Source organism: Pelecanus crispus, chromosome 1 (assembly GCF_030463565.1).
Source record: "Pelecanus crispus isolate bPelCri1 chromosome 1, bPelCri1.pri, whole genome shotgun sequence".
In the NCBI taxonomy this organism is placed as follows: Eukaryota; Metazoa; Chordata; class Aves; order Pelecaniformes; family Pelecanidae; genus Pelecanus; species Pelecanus crispus.
Window position 1 is genome coordinate 218,529,795 of NC_134643.1, and position 14,906 is coordinate 218,544,700.

General features: G+C 39.0%; 1 protein-coding gene across 2 annotated transcripts in view; it reads right to left on the reverse strand.

Moving 5' to 3' along the window:
- Positions 1-14,906, reverse strand: part of TMEM135 (transmembrane protein 135) — a 190,991-nt gene that overhangs the window by 103,421 nt on the left and 72,664 nt on the right. The window contains exon 5 of one of the 2 annotated variants that reach the window (XM_075725047.1): positions 7,729-7,794. The exons of the other annotated variant lie outside the window; for it this stretch is intronic. Within the exon in view, the coding sequence (XP_075581162.1) occupies positions 7,729-7,794 (66 nt within the window). The remainder of the gene's footprint in view (positions 1-7,728; positions 7,795-14,906) is intronic. 2 annotated transcript variants of the gene reach the window in all.

Below are 14,906 nucleotides of genomic sequence, written 5' to 3' on the forward strand. Positions count from 1 at the left end.
CTGACAATCCTACTTTGAAGGCAGAAAAAGCCCATGAATGTTATGACATGGCCTGACAAAAATTTAAGTTTCATTGTACCAAACCAGATTTCTTCTGTAACTCCAAACACAGTTTGCTAGGAAGCATTATCATTTCAGTGAGAACAAACGAGGCTCATTTTGACCAACAGTGCTGCAAAAAGCAGCAAAAAACACACAAATGTGTCCTTGGCTAAAGACAGAAGGCTTAAAAAGTAGAGAGCCTTCAGGACCATAACTAGTGTCTCTACTGCTGTAGGCTTTATGTAAATCTGAGAAAACATCTTTCCTCACATATTAACATGACAGTAACAAAGCATTGAAGACAAAAGCATGGAAACCAGAGATGTTGGGGTAGTCTGTGAGAGCAGAACTTTTGAACCCCGGATAATAAAGACATCTTTGTGATAGGAAGGCTCGAGGGCGAGGGGATCAGATGTCCGCTACCCCATAGCCATTCAGTTACTACAGTGCCTGTAAGCGATTAGGCCTGGTATGCCCCCGAGCTGAAATCACAGGAAACAGTGTGCCCACGGTAATTTTATTTCAATGAAAATTAATCTTACGCGATTCACGGCACTTCTTCAGAACCTAAAATGTTACCATTTATGAAGTCTTCCTGCATTTCCTGTATTACAAATGAAGCTGGCCAAAAATACAAGCAGAAACATCATTGTGACAAACTCCCAAATTTAAAAATCAAATGTAGAATTCGGTAATTTCTAGAATAAACCCCTTTATACAGAAAAAGACATCATCATTTAAATGAGTTCCATGTCACCCTTGCAGCACACAACTGAATATGACTGAGGTGTCCTAACATCTCTTTCTAACTGCTCCAATGGCAAGTAAAATTAGGAAGAAGTCCCTTCTCATGACAAAACTTTATTAGAGTTATTGCTATTAATAAAATATTAATAAAATTAATAAAAAAGGTTCTTGTCTACATGACTTAATTCCACAGCTGACTTTCCAGGACTCTACACTGCACTCTGCTATGACATGGTGGACAGGGAAGAAGAAAGAGGGCAAGGAACCTTGAGCTAGCAGAAATGTCACTTTAACATTGCCCCCCTCCTTTCCTAGGTTGAAACTCTTTCTTAAAATCAACACAAGATAAAATTTCACAGTTAAAAAGAACCTACAGATATATATGCATGCATACATATAGTTCAAAGAGACAAAATTGTTTTGGAAGTGTAACTTCAGTGACTACTGAATTTTGTGATCTACTATTTATCATTTAGTGCAACCCACAAATGCAAGAAATAAATGCTTGCACAATTTCTTCAGCGTTTTATAACATTTTTAAATTCATTATTTACTTTAATAGCATTATTCTAAAATATATATACATCCCCTCATACAACAAAGTAGCCTATGGTTTTGATTTCTAAAGAAAGAATACTCTGTTGGAACAAGAATTGTCAAAACAAGCATTTTATCACGAAGAAATCTAAGAATCGCTTGCTAGGAAATAATTGCATTGCTGTTACTAAGCTCCTTCCTATTCAGACCAAAACAAACTGATGTTATCTTGAGATTTGCTGCAGTGCTTGTTTTAAAGCTTGAACCCAAGTCACACTTGGACCCTGTCATCTTATATCTGCCACAGCTGCAAACAGTAGAGTAGAGGATAAAGCCTGTGGAAGTAATAGAACTGTTGCATGAAGAAGGGCAACGAAGCTGGGGAAGGGTCTGGAGCACGAGTCTTGTGAGGAGTGGCTGAGGGAACTGGGGTTGTTTAGTCTGGAGAAAGGGAAGCTGAGGGGAGACTTGACAGTGTTAGGTTAGGTTGGACTCAATGATCTTAAGGGTCTTTTCCAACCTAAATGATTCTATGATTCTACGAAGAAGTATTTCATATCGCCATTTCCACTTTTACGTGTCTACTTGTAAAAATATAAAATTCCATTTTAAAGATCCTTACTAGTCCCCTTGTTTAACTTTTAGCTAAAAATTTAATCACGAGTGTATCGTCAGTATTTACTATGAACACAAAATCCACAGAGATTACTTTTTATAGGTATCTGGGCTAAATTCATAAAGCTTGGCACTTCACATTATTTACCTTACAGAAAACACACAGAATGAAAATTTAATTCTGAAATCTATTAAACGTAGCTTTAAACAAAAGCAAAGACATGTCTTCTTCCAAAAAAGTACACTTTCAAGTATGGGTATGTCCTGGTTTCGGCTGGGATAGAGTTAATTTTCTTCCTAGCAGCAGGCATAGTGCTGCGTTTTGGATTTAGTAGGAGAAGAATGTTGATAACATGCTGATGTTTTTAGTTGTTGCTGAGTACTGCTTATGCTAGTCAAGGACTTTTTCAGCTTCCCATGCTCTGCCAGGCGCACAAGAAACTGGGAGGGGGCACAGCCACAATAGTTGATCCAAACTGGCCAAAGGGCTATTCCATACCATATGATGTCATGCTCAGTATATAAACTGGGGGGGGTTGGCTGGGGAGCAGCGACCGCTGCTCGGGAACTGTCTGGGTATCGTTTGTCGGGTGGTGAGCAATTGCATTGTGCATCACTTGCTTTGTATATTATTATTACTGTTGTTATTATTATTATATTGTTGTTATTATTATTTTACTTTATTTTATTTTAATTATTAAACTATTCTTATCTCAACCCAGGAGTGTTTCTCACTCTTACTCCTCCGATTCTCTCCCCCATCCCATCGGGGTAGGGGGAGTGAGCGAGCGGCTGCGTGGTGCTTAGTTGCTGGCTGGGGCTAAACCACGACAGGGTATCTACTGCCATAGCAATGTGTATCATTAAATGTATTACACCGTAAGGCCAAAAGCCATTTTAGGCTGGAAAGTACAGTAATTACTTATATTTTTCTATCTATTTATACTTCAAATTTGGTTGACAATGGTATTTTTATAGCTAAGAATGCTCCAGACTCATTATCTATGAGGGCACTGGTTTGACAACTCCCTTTAAGCTGCACCGCTGCTATATCTCCAAGACCGAAGACACACGTATGTGGGTGGGCATTTGTTGAACTTTACCCATTCTTCCATACGGACAATGTAACTGGTAATTCTCAAAGGAACCAGGAGTCAGCACCAGCAAATCGACATAAACCCCAGTTGGAGGCTGGTCATTAACTCACCTGGAAATGAACTAAATAGCCTGAGAAGGAGAGACAGGACACACCATTCAGCCCCCACCTGGTTTTTACAGTGCAATATTCGTCAGAGCCATAGACAGCTTTGGACAGGTATCTCTTCAGGCATCCCAGCTAAATCCAACCGCTACTGAGAACTGAACCTCTCAGAAACTTAAAGACACAGCCTGGAAATACCTTTGTATACTTTGTTTCCCATAGCATTTCAGGAACAAAGGCTTTTGTATAACTGGGGGGGGTGGGAGGGAGCACCAAATATCCTAAATTAATGGCATTCTATTGTAATGCTACAGACTGAAGACTTTCTTTGAAACCTCTCCAAAACATCTCAGCTGTTGCAGGCACTATAAAATGGAGCCTATCATACAGCCTAAGCTCTTTTTTTGCCCTGACTCTCCTACGCAAGTCTTTATCTTTTGCAAAATTGTATTTTTCTTCTCTTTGCCATCACAAGATACTACACGAAGATTCTGAAAGTTCCACCGTACTGAAGGTTCCCCACATGCCTTAACACTTCAGACAGAAGGGAACAATCCATGGGGCATGGCCCTTCTCTTCTTCAGTTCTGAGACAGCAATGGTTTTTTTTTTTTCCGATAAACTTAATGACCTCTAAAGATACATGCCTGAGTTCTTCCAAACAGAATTCCCAGCATTTTTCAGATGAAAAGAGATTAAGACAGTTTACAAATTCATACACATCTTATAAGAAATGAGTTAACATTCACAGAATTCATGCATGGCTGATACCTGGAACCCGGAGTTCTAGCTCTCTGGGAATCATGCCTCTACCATTTTATCTCTGTTGTTCGTGCCAGCCCAGCTATTTCATAGTCTTTTTTTCCATTAAGGGTTCCACCATCTCCATTCATCCTCCTGCTCCTTCTCTGGATGGACTGTGTGCATTTGTTTCCCTCCTCTACATGGACTGAGAACACGAGTCTTGCAAGCTAACTGTCCTAATCAGATCCCTCCTTCTTGTTCAGTATCTCCACATGATGTCCAAATCTTATGTGACACACTGGTTTTGGTATATACTTGTTCAATGTGAATAAAATTGGTCACTTCCAATTAAAATTAGGGAATTTTTCTCTCTGTGTGTATAGCCGTTGAACTTCATCTCAGCCTGTGGCAAATCCTCCTACCACGCATCCAGGGACTTCTCATAGCCACTGCTGCCAACCCTTACTCCTCCTCCTGGCTCTGCGCTGGGGGTTGAGCACACAACACCAGAAGCTCCAGGGGATGGAGAACTGGGAAGCATGAATAGGCAACTCTGAAGCACTAGCCTCCTCCTATTCCTCTTCTCACCCTCTTCAGCAGGCAGGCTGTAGTTGCTTTTGTCTCCTCAACTCCGTCACTGCTGCCACATCAGCCAGCACGCAGGAAGACAGTAGCTCTGTCTGGAAGAGGCTGGATGGCATGAGGAACAGACGGCAGCAGATCTTAGCCTGCCGCATGAGGACCAGAAACAGAAGAAACAGCTGGAGAAGCTACCGAGGTGGTGTCAGGTCCAGGCACCCCGAATGCACAGCTCTCAGCTATGCCTATCACCAACTTTAAACCTTGTGACATTAATGAAATGCATCCTAAGACTTCTGTGCGCAAGTGCAGGCACAGATTTGGTGTGATCGTATCTGTTCATACAATTTTTGGATCATTTGGGAATGAGCTAGAAGTGCTAACAGAGACAAATAAACTCTACAAGGCTCTGCCTCACCCTCCACCCGCAAAACAAAGCAACTGACAGAAAAAGCTAATTAACATGAAAACCAACATATTGAATCCTGAAAATGAATTATGCTTCTGGGTTTGATTCCCTCCTATGGATGCTAACACGCTTCAATCCAACCAGGAGCAAGGGAACTGCTGAGAAGATTCTTCAGGAACCTTTATGATCTATATCCCACAATTAAATTTATTTTTAGTGCTATGTACACAAATTTGATAACTACTTTTAGCAGCACACTTTTCTAAATTCTCAACAGTAATTTTACAAACCACATGCAGAAGTCAAAAACCAGTACGACCTCATTTTTCAATTTCTTCAAGAATGATAAAGGAAAAAATTAAAAATCCTATATGCATAAAGGCTTGATGAGTCCCAAAGAATGGGGAAAGGCTGGAAGGAGAAGAAAAAGGATTTCCCATAGACAGTCAATCTTATAAATTATAAATCCACCTGGTGATGACAAGCTGGATTATAACGGATAGTTTTTCATGCACCATTTTGCCTGTATAGAATAAATGTTTGTGCATTATTCCGTTCAGCAGTGCAGACAGAATATTGTCATTTTTTTAATTTATGAATTTAAAACAAGTAAGTATTTACATGATTTTTGCCTTGTAGTATTGAAACGTTTTACCCCCTCTTAAATGTTAAATGGGGTTACATTTTTAAGTACTGCTATGAAAGCTGAACAGCACTTTTGCACATTTGGACTGCTGCCTCTGTAGTTTGGAATTTCCAATAAACAAGTTGCTCTGCTTTGATTTTCACTGCCAAGTTCACACTTCTCAAACAGAATACAGTCAACTTTAGTTCATATTCAACTGTTTTTCTGGCTCCCTTTCTGCTTACGCACTGTGCAAACATTCAGCAATTTCTTGGAAGAGCTAAAAAAAAATTTAATATGACTCTTGATAATTATATTTTTCTTCTGGAAAAATTAATTCCATTTGATTAATGTCATTCCTCATTTTCCGACTAAATAAATTATAATTCCACAATGGAATTTAACAAAAAGATATTCCTTGAGCCAAAATACTTTCTACCCCTGCACACAGCCTGATAAAAATGTAAGAGAGAAAAAAGGTCTTTTTATTTCTCCCATTGCCTTCTTACACAAAAAGCCAATTCTGGACAATTCTTACATGTTTTATCTATAAATTATCTAGCTTAGCATTAACTGCATTTCCACATAAGCCCAAGGAATACCTCAGAAATAGTGTTACAGGACACAGTATGCCAACGTAAAGTTCACCATCATCAAATAGATGCACTTTCATACAGTTCCCTTCTTGCTAATCATGGCTACATCCTCTCACCACATACCTTGCTGCTTCTGATCTGGTTCTCTCTCGCCCTTGAGGTGGTTTAATTGATAAAAGATCAGAGGGAATAACTGAAGAAAAAAGTGGAACAACTTCTACCACATCATTGAGCTGAACTGGCTCAACATAAGATGTATCAGACACAGAAATTACTAGTATTGTTCACAACAGGCATAGTTATGCCTGTAATCATCCCAGTATTTTGCATTGCTTGATACAATGAGTTACACTTTACAAAAATATATCATTTGATTTTTCCATAACTCACACCATTCACTGGGTAACTACAAGGCTGGAGATTTCACAAACTCTCTGGGCAACCTGATCATTAAAACACAGAAAATTAAGTACCCTTCACTGAAAAAAACTAAACAGACATAATTTGGAAGGGTTGCAGATGTTCCATAACTAACACTTTTGGAAACTGCATTACACTCTTCTGTAGAAAAGAATAAAGAGCAGTACATAAGAAGTATAAAGAATCCATAATCAGAAAAGGTAAAACTACTGACAATGGCAGGACAGGAAATGTCAGGTACATCTTCAGACACTGATGCAAAGATAGGTTACTTTACTTCAAAAAAGAAATTAAGGCAACTTCATCAGCACAACATTTTACAGCACAGCTGGGATTCCAGGGTTAGTCTAGGTGTAGATTCCAGATTGAATGCTGTGTCTACTATACAAACTTTTCACAAAGTTACCTCAGAATTTGATCAAAATCAGATTGTCATGAAAAAAACCTGAGGTTGCTACATTTAAAACCCTGTATACTGTAGCATCCAGCTGTGGCAATGCCCAGATCAGTTCTCATTTCCAGTGTCATGACTGACTATCGTACTTTTTTTTTTAAATTAAATTCAACCTAAGCATAAATTCCAGCACCTAATATTGGAGACATTTAATCAGCAATGTTCAGAACAGCATTTGCCTGATATAAAACCACACAAAGAAGGAAACAAATATTCACCAGCAACAGAAACATGTATGAGCAACATAATATTCAAATATATTTACCCTCTTTAGAATAATTTGTGTATTAATACTTTATACACTATCTAAAGTTACTGATTTCTTGAAAGGAACAGACAAAGGATGAAGTAATCTCTCTGCAGCTACCCAGTAATGAAGATCAACCATGTATGAATTTCTTTAGATTCTACAATTTTTAATAGAGAAAATCCAGTGAAAAACTGGCTGGCTAAAAGGACATTCTTGCAAGTCACTTCTATTATAAGGCTAAATTATAATTCAGGCAAAGAGGAAAAAAGGAGTGTTTTTTGAAGAATGCTTATCTCCCACTGGGCAGGATTTAAATTCTTGTTCTCCTTTAAAAAAAACCCTGTAACATAGGTATGCAAGTTATATATAGTCCAGCCCTCTTCACTTACCTGAAGGCAATACTGAAGACAATATGTCTCCCAAGAATTTATAAAGCATTACATTAATAAAACATTAATAAAACATTATACGGAGTGGGGGAGGGAGGGAGGAGGATATATTTAGCCTTACTTCTCCGTGTCTTAAAGGTGTAATAGCTCCTCTTGCTACTGCCATTCGGAACAATGTTTCTGTGGCCTGCATCAACAAACACACACACAAATTAGTTATTTAAAAAGAGACAACCCAGCTCATTAAGATTTCTTTCAACTTTTATAACATTTTTTAAAGTGTCAGCTACCTTTAGCACCCATATCACAACTGAATCACTTCAATAAGTTATTTAGAACAGCCAGCACAGGTGAGGCAAAGGTTTATTGCAAGGTGAGAGATCTATCAAGGATTTTGGTCTCAGCTTAAGCAACCACCTGAACAGCGCGTGATACCTCCCGCCACGCTGCAGCAGTTACAAAACTCTTCATTCAGGTCAGAGATGCTCAGCCTCATATAATGGTCTTCCACAGGTTATCAGGTAAAAGTGGGATACTAAGGTAAAATACCATATAGCTATTTTTTCCAACTCATGAAACTGATTAATTTTTTAAAATTCTGTTTACTATTATGCACTTAAACTAACAAACTACCATCAAAAACCAAGAGTATGATGCAACTCTTGTCCTAAAAGCACCTGAGCCCCTCTTAACTCTTAATAACGGTGGCATTACAAAACACACCACTGTTGTGCGCAAATGACAGGGAACACAATTTAGGGAAATCTTTAATGATGTTAATCTTTAGTTAGGTTGCATATCTTTCTGTGTTAGTTGTCCCATCCTTTCTTTAATCCAGTGGGACAATTAGCACATACTTCTGACACAAACATAGATTACTGACTCTTAATTCAGCCTATAATACAAAAAAAAGCATACGTTCTGTATCACTTTTCTTTCTACAAGTTGGTTGCAAAAAGGCATGAAAAAATTCACCGGTTACATAAAAACATGGATTGGCACATCAGCGTACACAAGAACAGATTTGTTTTAAAGACTTGTTTCCATAGCAAGTAGTGAAGCCGGTTTCAATTTCAACTGCAATGAAACATGTTTTTAATATCTGGCTCTAATAAAAAAAAAATTAAACATTTAAGGATCTATGTTAAAAAGTAATTAGCAGGCTGTTTGAAAAAAACATTTAGAAAGTTTACAAATAAAAGTGGTTTGCAGTAGCTGATTTTGTTTCTAAATAGTGATTTAAAAAGTAAGCAGCTCAATGCTTACATGACTGCAAGACTTGCTGGGTTCATGCTATACTACCTTAAGACAGCTGTATCCCAACAAATGTAGTATCAAAGACTTAAGATTAATTCCTCAGTCTTCCTAGACACAGATCAAGTGTGGTTTACCCTTTTCTAAATAACTGCCTGCAGAAAAGAATTGTATAAAAGAACTTTTAATTACCCTATGTTTCCCCCCCAACCTGTGAATGAATGTGTGAGCTCCAGAACATCGGACTGCAAAACGTATTATTACCTCATTTACACCCACGATGATGCAGGGCAATGCCCAAGTGCGACTCTTCTCAAAACCTTCTTCTTTGAGAGGTGAAGTGAACTTCATACAACCTTTTGTATTTCCCAAAATTGGTTTCTTTCATGAACATTTTTAAGGATGTTTCAACCGAATTGAGCATTCTGTCAATACAGCTAATCCGCTTTTGTTTCTTTTGAAAACCACTGGTGTGTGTGACTTTCTTTTCACATCTACTAGCAAAAGATCTCTCTTAATACACTTGTACTCACATCATTAATGCCAGCTGTCAAAACCATTCAGAAACAAGGAAAAATCACAGCAACAGCAAATCTAGCACCATAGACGTCCTCCTATGGGCGCCACATTTCATGTGCTGGTATCACTAAGAAGATTAGCCCTACAATCACGGCTTCCTACCCAAACAGCGTGGGGGATGATGAGGCCACCTCTAGCCATTCACGCACACACAATGACAAGGCTGGAGAAAAAGTCCTTGGGCTTTTAGGTATGCAAAATCCAAGAGGATGTTTAAAGTTGTTCATCTTTCAAAAGAGTAATCAGACCCAAGCTCACTGTTGGTGTAATATTTAAGGTGAAGGAGGTGGACATTAGCAGAAAACATTTCAAGTTTGTATCCTTTCTACAAAGAAAACTGCAAACAACATGTTGAGATTCTAATAAGGCAATGTTTACATGGAAGAACAACAAGATTAAACCATTCAGAAATTTCTTTAACACCTTCATAAAACTATAACATGACACAGACTAATGATAAAAGTGATCAGGCTAGGAAAATTTGACCAGTCTTAAAATATAAATTTATCTGCAACACTTCTGTTTTGGACAAACTTCTGCACCATCTTCAATTCCCATCTTTTTCCTTTTTGTCCTGCAAATGCAGGCACAACTAGAAGCGTTTGACAGAGACCACCTGGGTCATCTGGTCCTACCCAGGGCCCTTCAGAGCAGGCTGACCAGGGCTTGTTCAGGCACGTTTTCAGCATCTCTAAGGACAGAGGTCCCACAACTTCTCCAATCAACCTGTTCCAGTATTTCACAACAATGTTTTCAGTGACAAGTTTAATTGACTTTGCATGGCAAGGGTTTGGGTTTTTTTTGGCGGGGGGGGCGCAGCTACAGGGGTGGCTTCTGTGAGAAGCTGCGAGACGCTTCCCCCATGTCTGATAAAGCCAATGCCACCTGGCTCCAAGACAGACCCACCACTGGCCAAGGTCAAGCCCATCAGCAACAGTGGTAGCACCTCTGGGATAACAGATTTAAGAAGGGGAAAAAACCCCACCAGGTTACAAACTGCAGCCAGAGAGAGCAGTGAGAACATGTGAGAGGAACAACCCTGCAGACACCAAGGTCAGTGCAGAAGGAGGGCAGGAGGGGCTCCAGGCACCGGAGCAGAGATTCCCCTGCAGCCCCTGGTGCAGCCCATGGGGAGGCAGCTGTGCCCCTGCACCCATGGGGCCCACGGGGAGCAGAGATCCACCTGCACCCGGGGAGGAGCCCATGCCGGAGCAGGGGGATGTGCCCCAAGGAGGCTGGGACCCCGTGGGAAGCCCACGCTGGAGCAGGCTCCTGGCAGGAGCTGTGGCCCCATGGAGAGAGAGGAGCCCATGCTGGAGCAGGTTTGCTGGCAGGGCTTGTGACCCCGTGGGGGACCCACGCTGGAGCAGTCTGCTCCTGAAGGGCTGCACCCCATGGAAGGGACCCACGCTGGAGCAGTTTGTGAAGAACTGCAGCCATGGGAAGGACCCACGTTGGAGAAGTTCATGAAGGACTGTCTCCCATGGGAGGGACCCCACGCTGGAGCAGGGGCAGAGTGTGAGGAGTCCTCCCCTGAGGAGGAAGGAGCGGCAGAGACAGCGTGTGATGAACCCCCATTCCCCATTCCCCATCCCCCTGTGCCGCTTCAGGGGAGGAGACAGAGAAAAATCAGGAGTGAAGTTGAGCCTGGGAAGAAGGGAGGGGTAACAAATTAAACTGATTTCCCCAAGTCGAGTCTGTTTTGCCATGACAGCAATTGCTGAGTGATCTCCCTGTCCTCGTCTCGACCCCCGAGCCTTTCCTTACATTCCCTCTCCCCGTCCAGCCACGGAGGGGAGTGACAGAGCGGCTTTGGTGGGCACTTGGCATCCAGCCAGGGTCAACCCACCACACAAGTCCATGAAAAAAAATGCAGTTTACAGACGACCTGTAAATTCCCTGTGCTTCCCAAAGAAGCACAGCCGAATTCCCCGAATCCTCCGTAACGGGGGGAAATGCTTCGTGCCAGCCCAGTGGCAGGCCATCCTTCCTTCTGCGGCTTCTGGCCGTGACAATCCCCAAACACGGAGCGTCCTGCTGCCATTCAAGCTCTACAGGTTGAATACGGAGGAATAAGCATGGGGGTGGCGAAATGTAAAATATACATTTACCAAAAAACTCTACTTTTTGGAAATGTTCAAGACAAACTCCATCGCACTTAATGCTCCATAAAGAATGGGGGGGAAAAAATGCATGAATGATGAATCCCACCACAGTAATGAAAAAAAGAACAGTACGCTCACACACCTTGTATACTTTCTGAAATTCTGTATGTGATAATATCTTGCTGATAGTAAAAGGATCAAGACATCAAATCTACTTTGACTAAAAATCCAGTTTATTGAACATATCTTGCCTAGTATATTCTTGGTTTTTAATTTCAAACCTACCAAAGTTATTAGTACAATAATAGTCAATATTCATGCTGCGTAATATTCTCATACAACTTGTTTCAATACTGATGAAGTCTAAATCCACTGAACACAAACATGACAACTGTAAATAATTTTTTAAGAAGTATTAATTAAATTGAAATATGAAGTCTGTCTATTTAGTTGGATTAAATCTGATAAAAACATGCAAAGTACTGCTCTGTCACAAATTAGTCTATCTTTCAACACAGGCTGCCTAATAAAATTATTTCTTGGTCTTCCTCAGCAATAGATTTCTATCGGAAAAGTTTAGCATACTTTTATGCATCAGGTCAAAACCTCCCTTCTGTCCCACAGAACAGTTTTCACAGCTCTTTTCGTTCACAATTCACAGTATCCTTGAGCACAGACACCCACAGTTACATGCCATTTAGAATAAGTTTAATTACCTGGTTGTAATGTCAACCCTTTTCAATCCTTAAAATATCTTCTAGAATTCTTGCATATATTTATATTAGACATTTGTACACTGAGTGCCAAGTTTTTACATACAATTACATTTATTGCTTCCTATTTTAGCATGAATTACATCAATTTTTAAATGCAGAAAATATTAAAATAATCTTGTATTTTATGTTAGGATGTGTAACTGTGACTATGAAATACAATTGATTGGAAATATTTACCATCGTGTCAGGATAACCAATTAAAAAAGTAAAACTGTCCATTTAAGAAATAATAATAGTGTTCTGAAAGAAACCGCCGACTAGGAATTGATTGTTTTTAACTGCTTATGCCTCTGTTAGCATTAAATATTTCATTATAACCAGATTTTTAATGAAGCTGTAAATATTTGCGATTTATTTGTACTCAATTCACTGTGAATAAGCCTTAAATAAGAATCATTACAAGCTTAGGCAATGACTTTAGATACTTCTATTCAGAGATGCGAGTCAGAGGTCCGTAAGAAAGCAAATTATAAACAGATGGTTTTCGTGATCTCAGTGTGAAATAACTGTGTTGCCAAGCTGATAGTTACTGAGTCCTAAAATTGTTCTTCATTGTAAGGAATGTATACTGCGTTACATTATATGTGAGGTGAAATGGCAGCCTCATGTATCTTACCACTCTGTAATGCCGTGCAAGCTCTAATGTCATCTCCAGACAAAGATGACCAACTGTTCCCACTCCAAGGAAGCAGTCGCTTCTGTTCAAATTCCTTGTAAGTGGGTTAAAAAAAAAAAAAAAAAAAAAAGCCACTTGAATGAACCAGAACTAAAGTGGAAAATAATTGCGCATTATTGATGGAAATTGTAGAAAAAACAGCAAGAAAAACAGTACTTTAGATTCCAGATGTTTTGAATTTTCTAGGTATTCACAGAAATAAAATGGTTTTATAATACTTCATCAAAATAGTTACTGTTTTACCAAAGTTAAAACTCCAAATGCAAGAAGTGGAGAGGATTGTTAATGAAAATTAATTAGTTTAGAAATGTATGCTTTTTAAGCACCTGACAAATTCTGGAATCTACTTCTAAACATGCATTTAAAAAAAAAAAAAAAATCTATTTAAAGATATGTCCTGAAAGGCACAGATCTTTAGAAGTCATTCACAGCAATTTACAGATTTAATTCAAATGAAAATGGTGCAATTTGTTATAAGAATAAAAATGGATAGAATAGCACAAAAGACTTTTTTTCACTCTTATTAAGTTTGCTGATCTTGACTACAATGGCTGGCTGACAGCTCTGGCCTGTAAAACTTGTGTTTCTTCACGAAAAGCAAATTACGTTAAAAAAAGGTTCTTGACACTCTATCCGAAATCATCACTAATGTTTTTCAACTTGATTACATATTGCAAACGAACTATTGTTATAGCCCTTATTAGCTAACCATCACACAGCTTCTGAAAACAAGCACCAGTGCTATAAAAAAAGAGATTTGGTGAGATTCAGAAGCAATAACAAATAGCAAAATGTACAGTAAGTTTCCGGAACCAAGTATTTTTCCTAATTTCTGTCCATAAAATCTCAAGTGTAAGGCAACCCTCTCCATCTAAGCCTTACTCCAGATGACAGATTTAACTAACTGATGAGCTAATTTATTGTTACAGCTTTTGATGAAATTACTACAATACCAATATAGAATTTGCTGCCATTCTATGTATTTTATGTATGTAAAAATATATTTAAAATATATTCAAACACAGCACTGAAGCTGAACTGATGCTTTTAAAGAGACATGCAATTAAATTCTTATTTTCTGGAAAACCATAAAAAATTTCATTCATTCCATTTTACAGGTGTGAATTCCATGTACCTCTGTCTTTTACTTTTTTAAAGGAGTCCGAATGTCTCTGCCTTCATTACCAAACTATTTGAACCTTACTTGTACAACGAGTAGATCAGTATATACTTGGCATCTGTAAAACACGAGCTCTTTCCATTCAGTCATTAGCAGATCAAATCACCTTTGCCTTCTATAAAAGCAACTTAACTACAAAGTCTATAAAGACTAAACAATTTAAGTCCCACCATAAGGCATATTTTACAGAGCTCATGATAGCCTTGGACCTGTTTTCTAAAACTTCTCTAATTTTTTTCCATTTTCAGCTTTCAGAATGTGAACACCCAGAGAAAAATACTGCACCAAACACCCACCTTTGCATTCTGTAATATTTGACCTCCCTTTCCTTTGGTTACTTGTACAGCATTTGTGCACCTTTATTAGAAAGATAATACAATTCTATCATATAATCATGTTTTACTGCCTGCCCCAAATGAAAACAAAGATGCATATAAGGGATGGAAGGACACTTAACTGCAATATTCACATGCCCAAGGAATTACCAGCTTGTGGAAGCTCTGGATGCACAACAGAAGGGACAAATCTGCTCTAATTTATTGGGGAGGAGGGAAGACCAGCTTGAAGATTACAGGGTAGAAAGCAAATAAAGCACATACATGGTCATATATCTTATACAGCAAAAGTACTAACTGAAAATGGTTCTCCTTTCTCAAATAATAAATGTATATTGATTCCCCAACTAGATGTTTGGGGTTTTGTAAAACTCATCACTAATATAGCATAAAG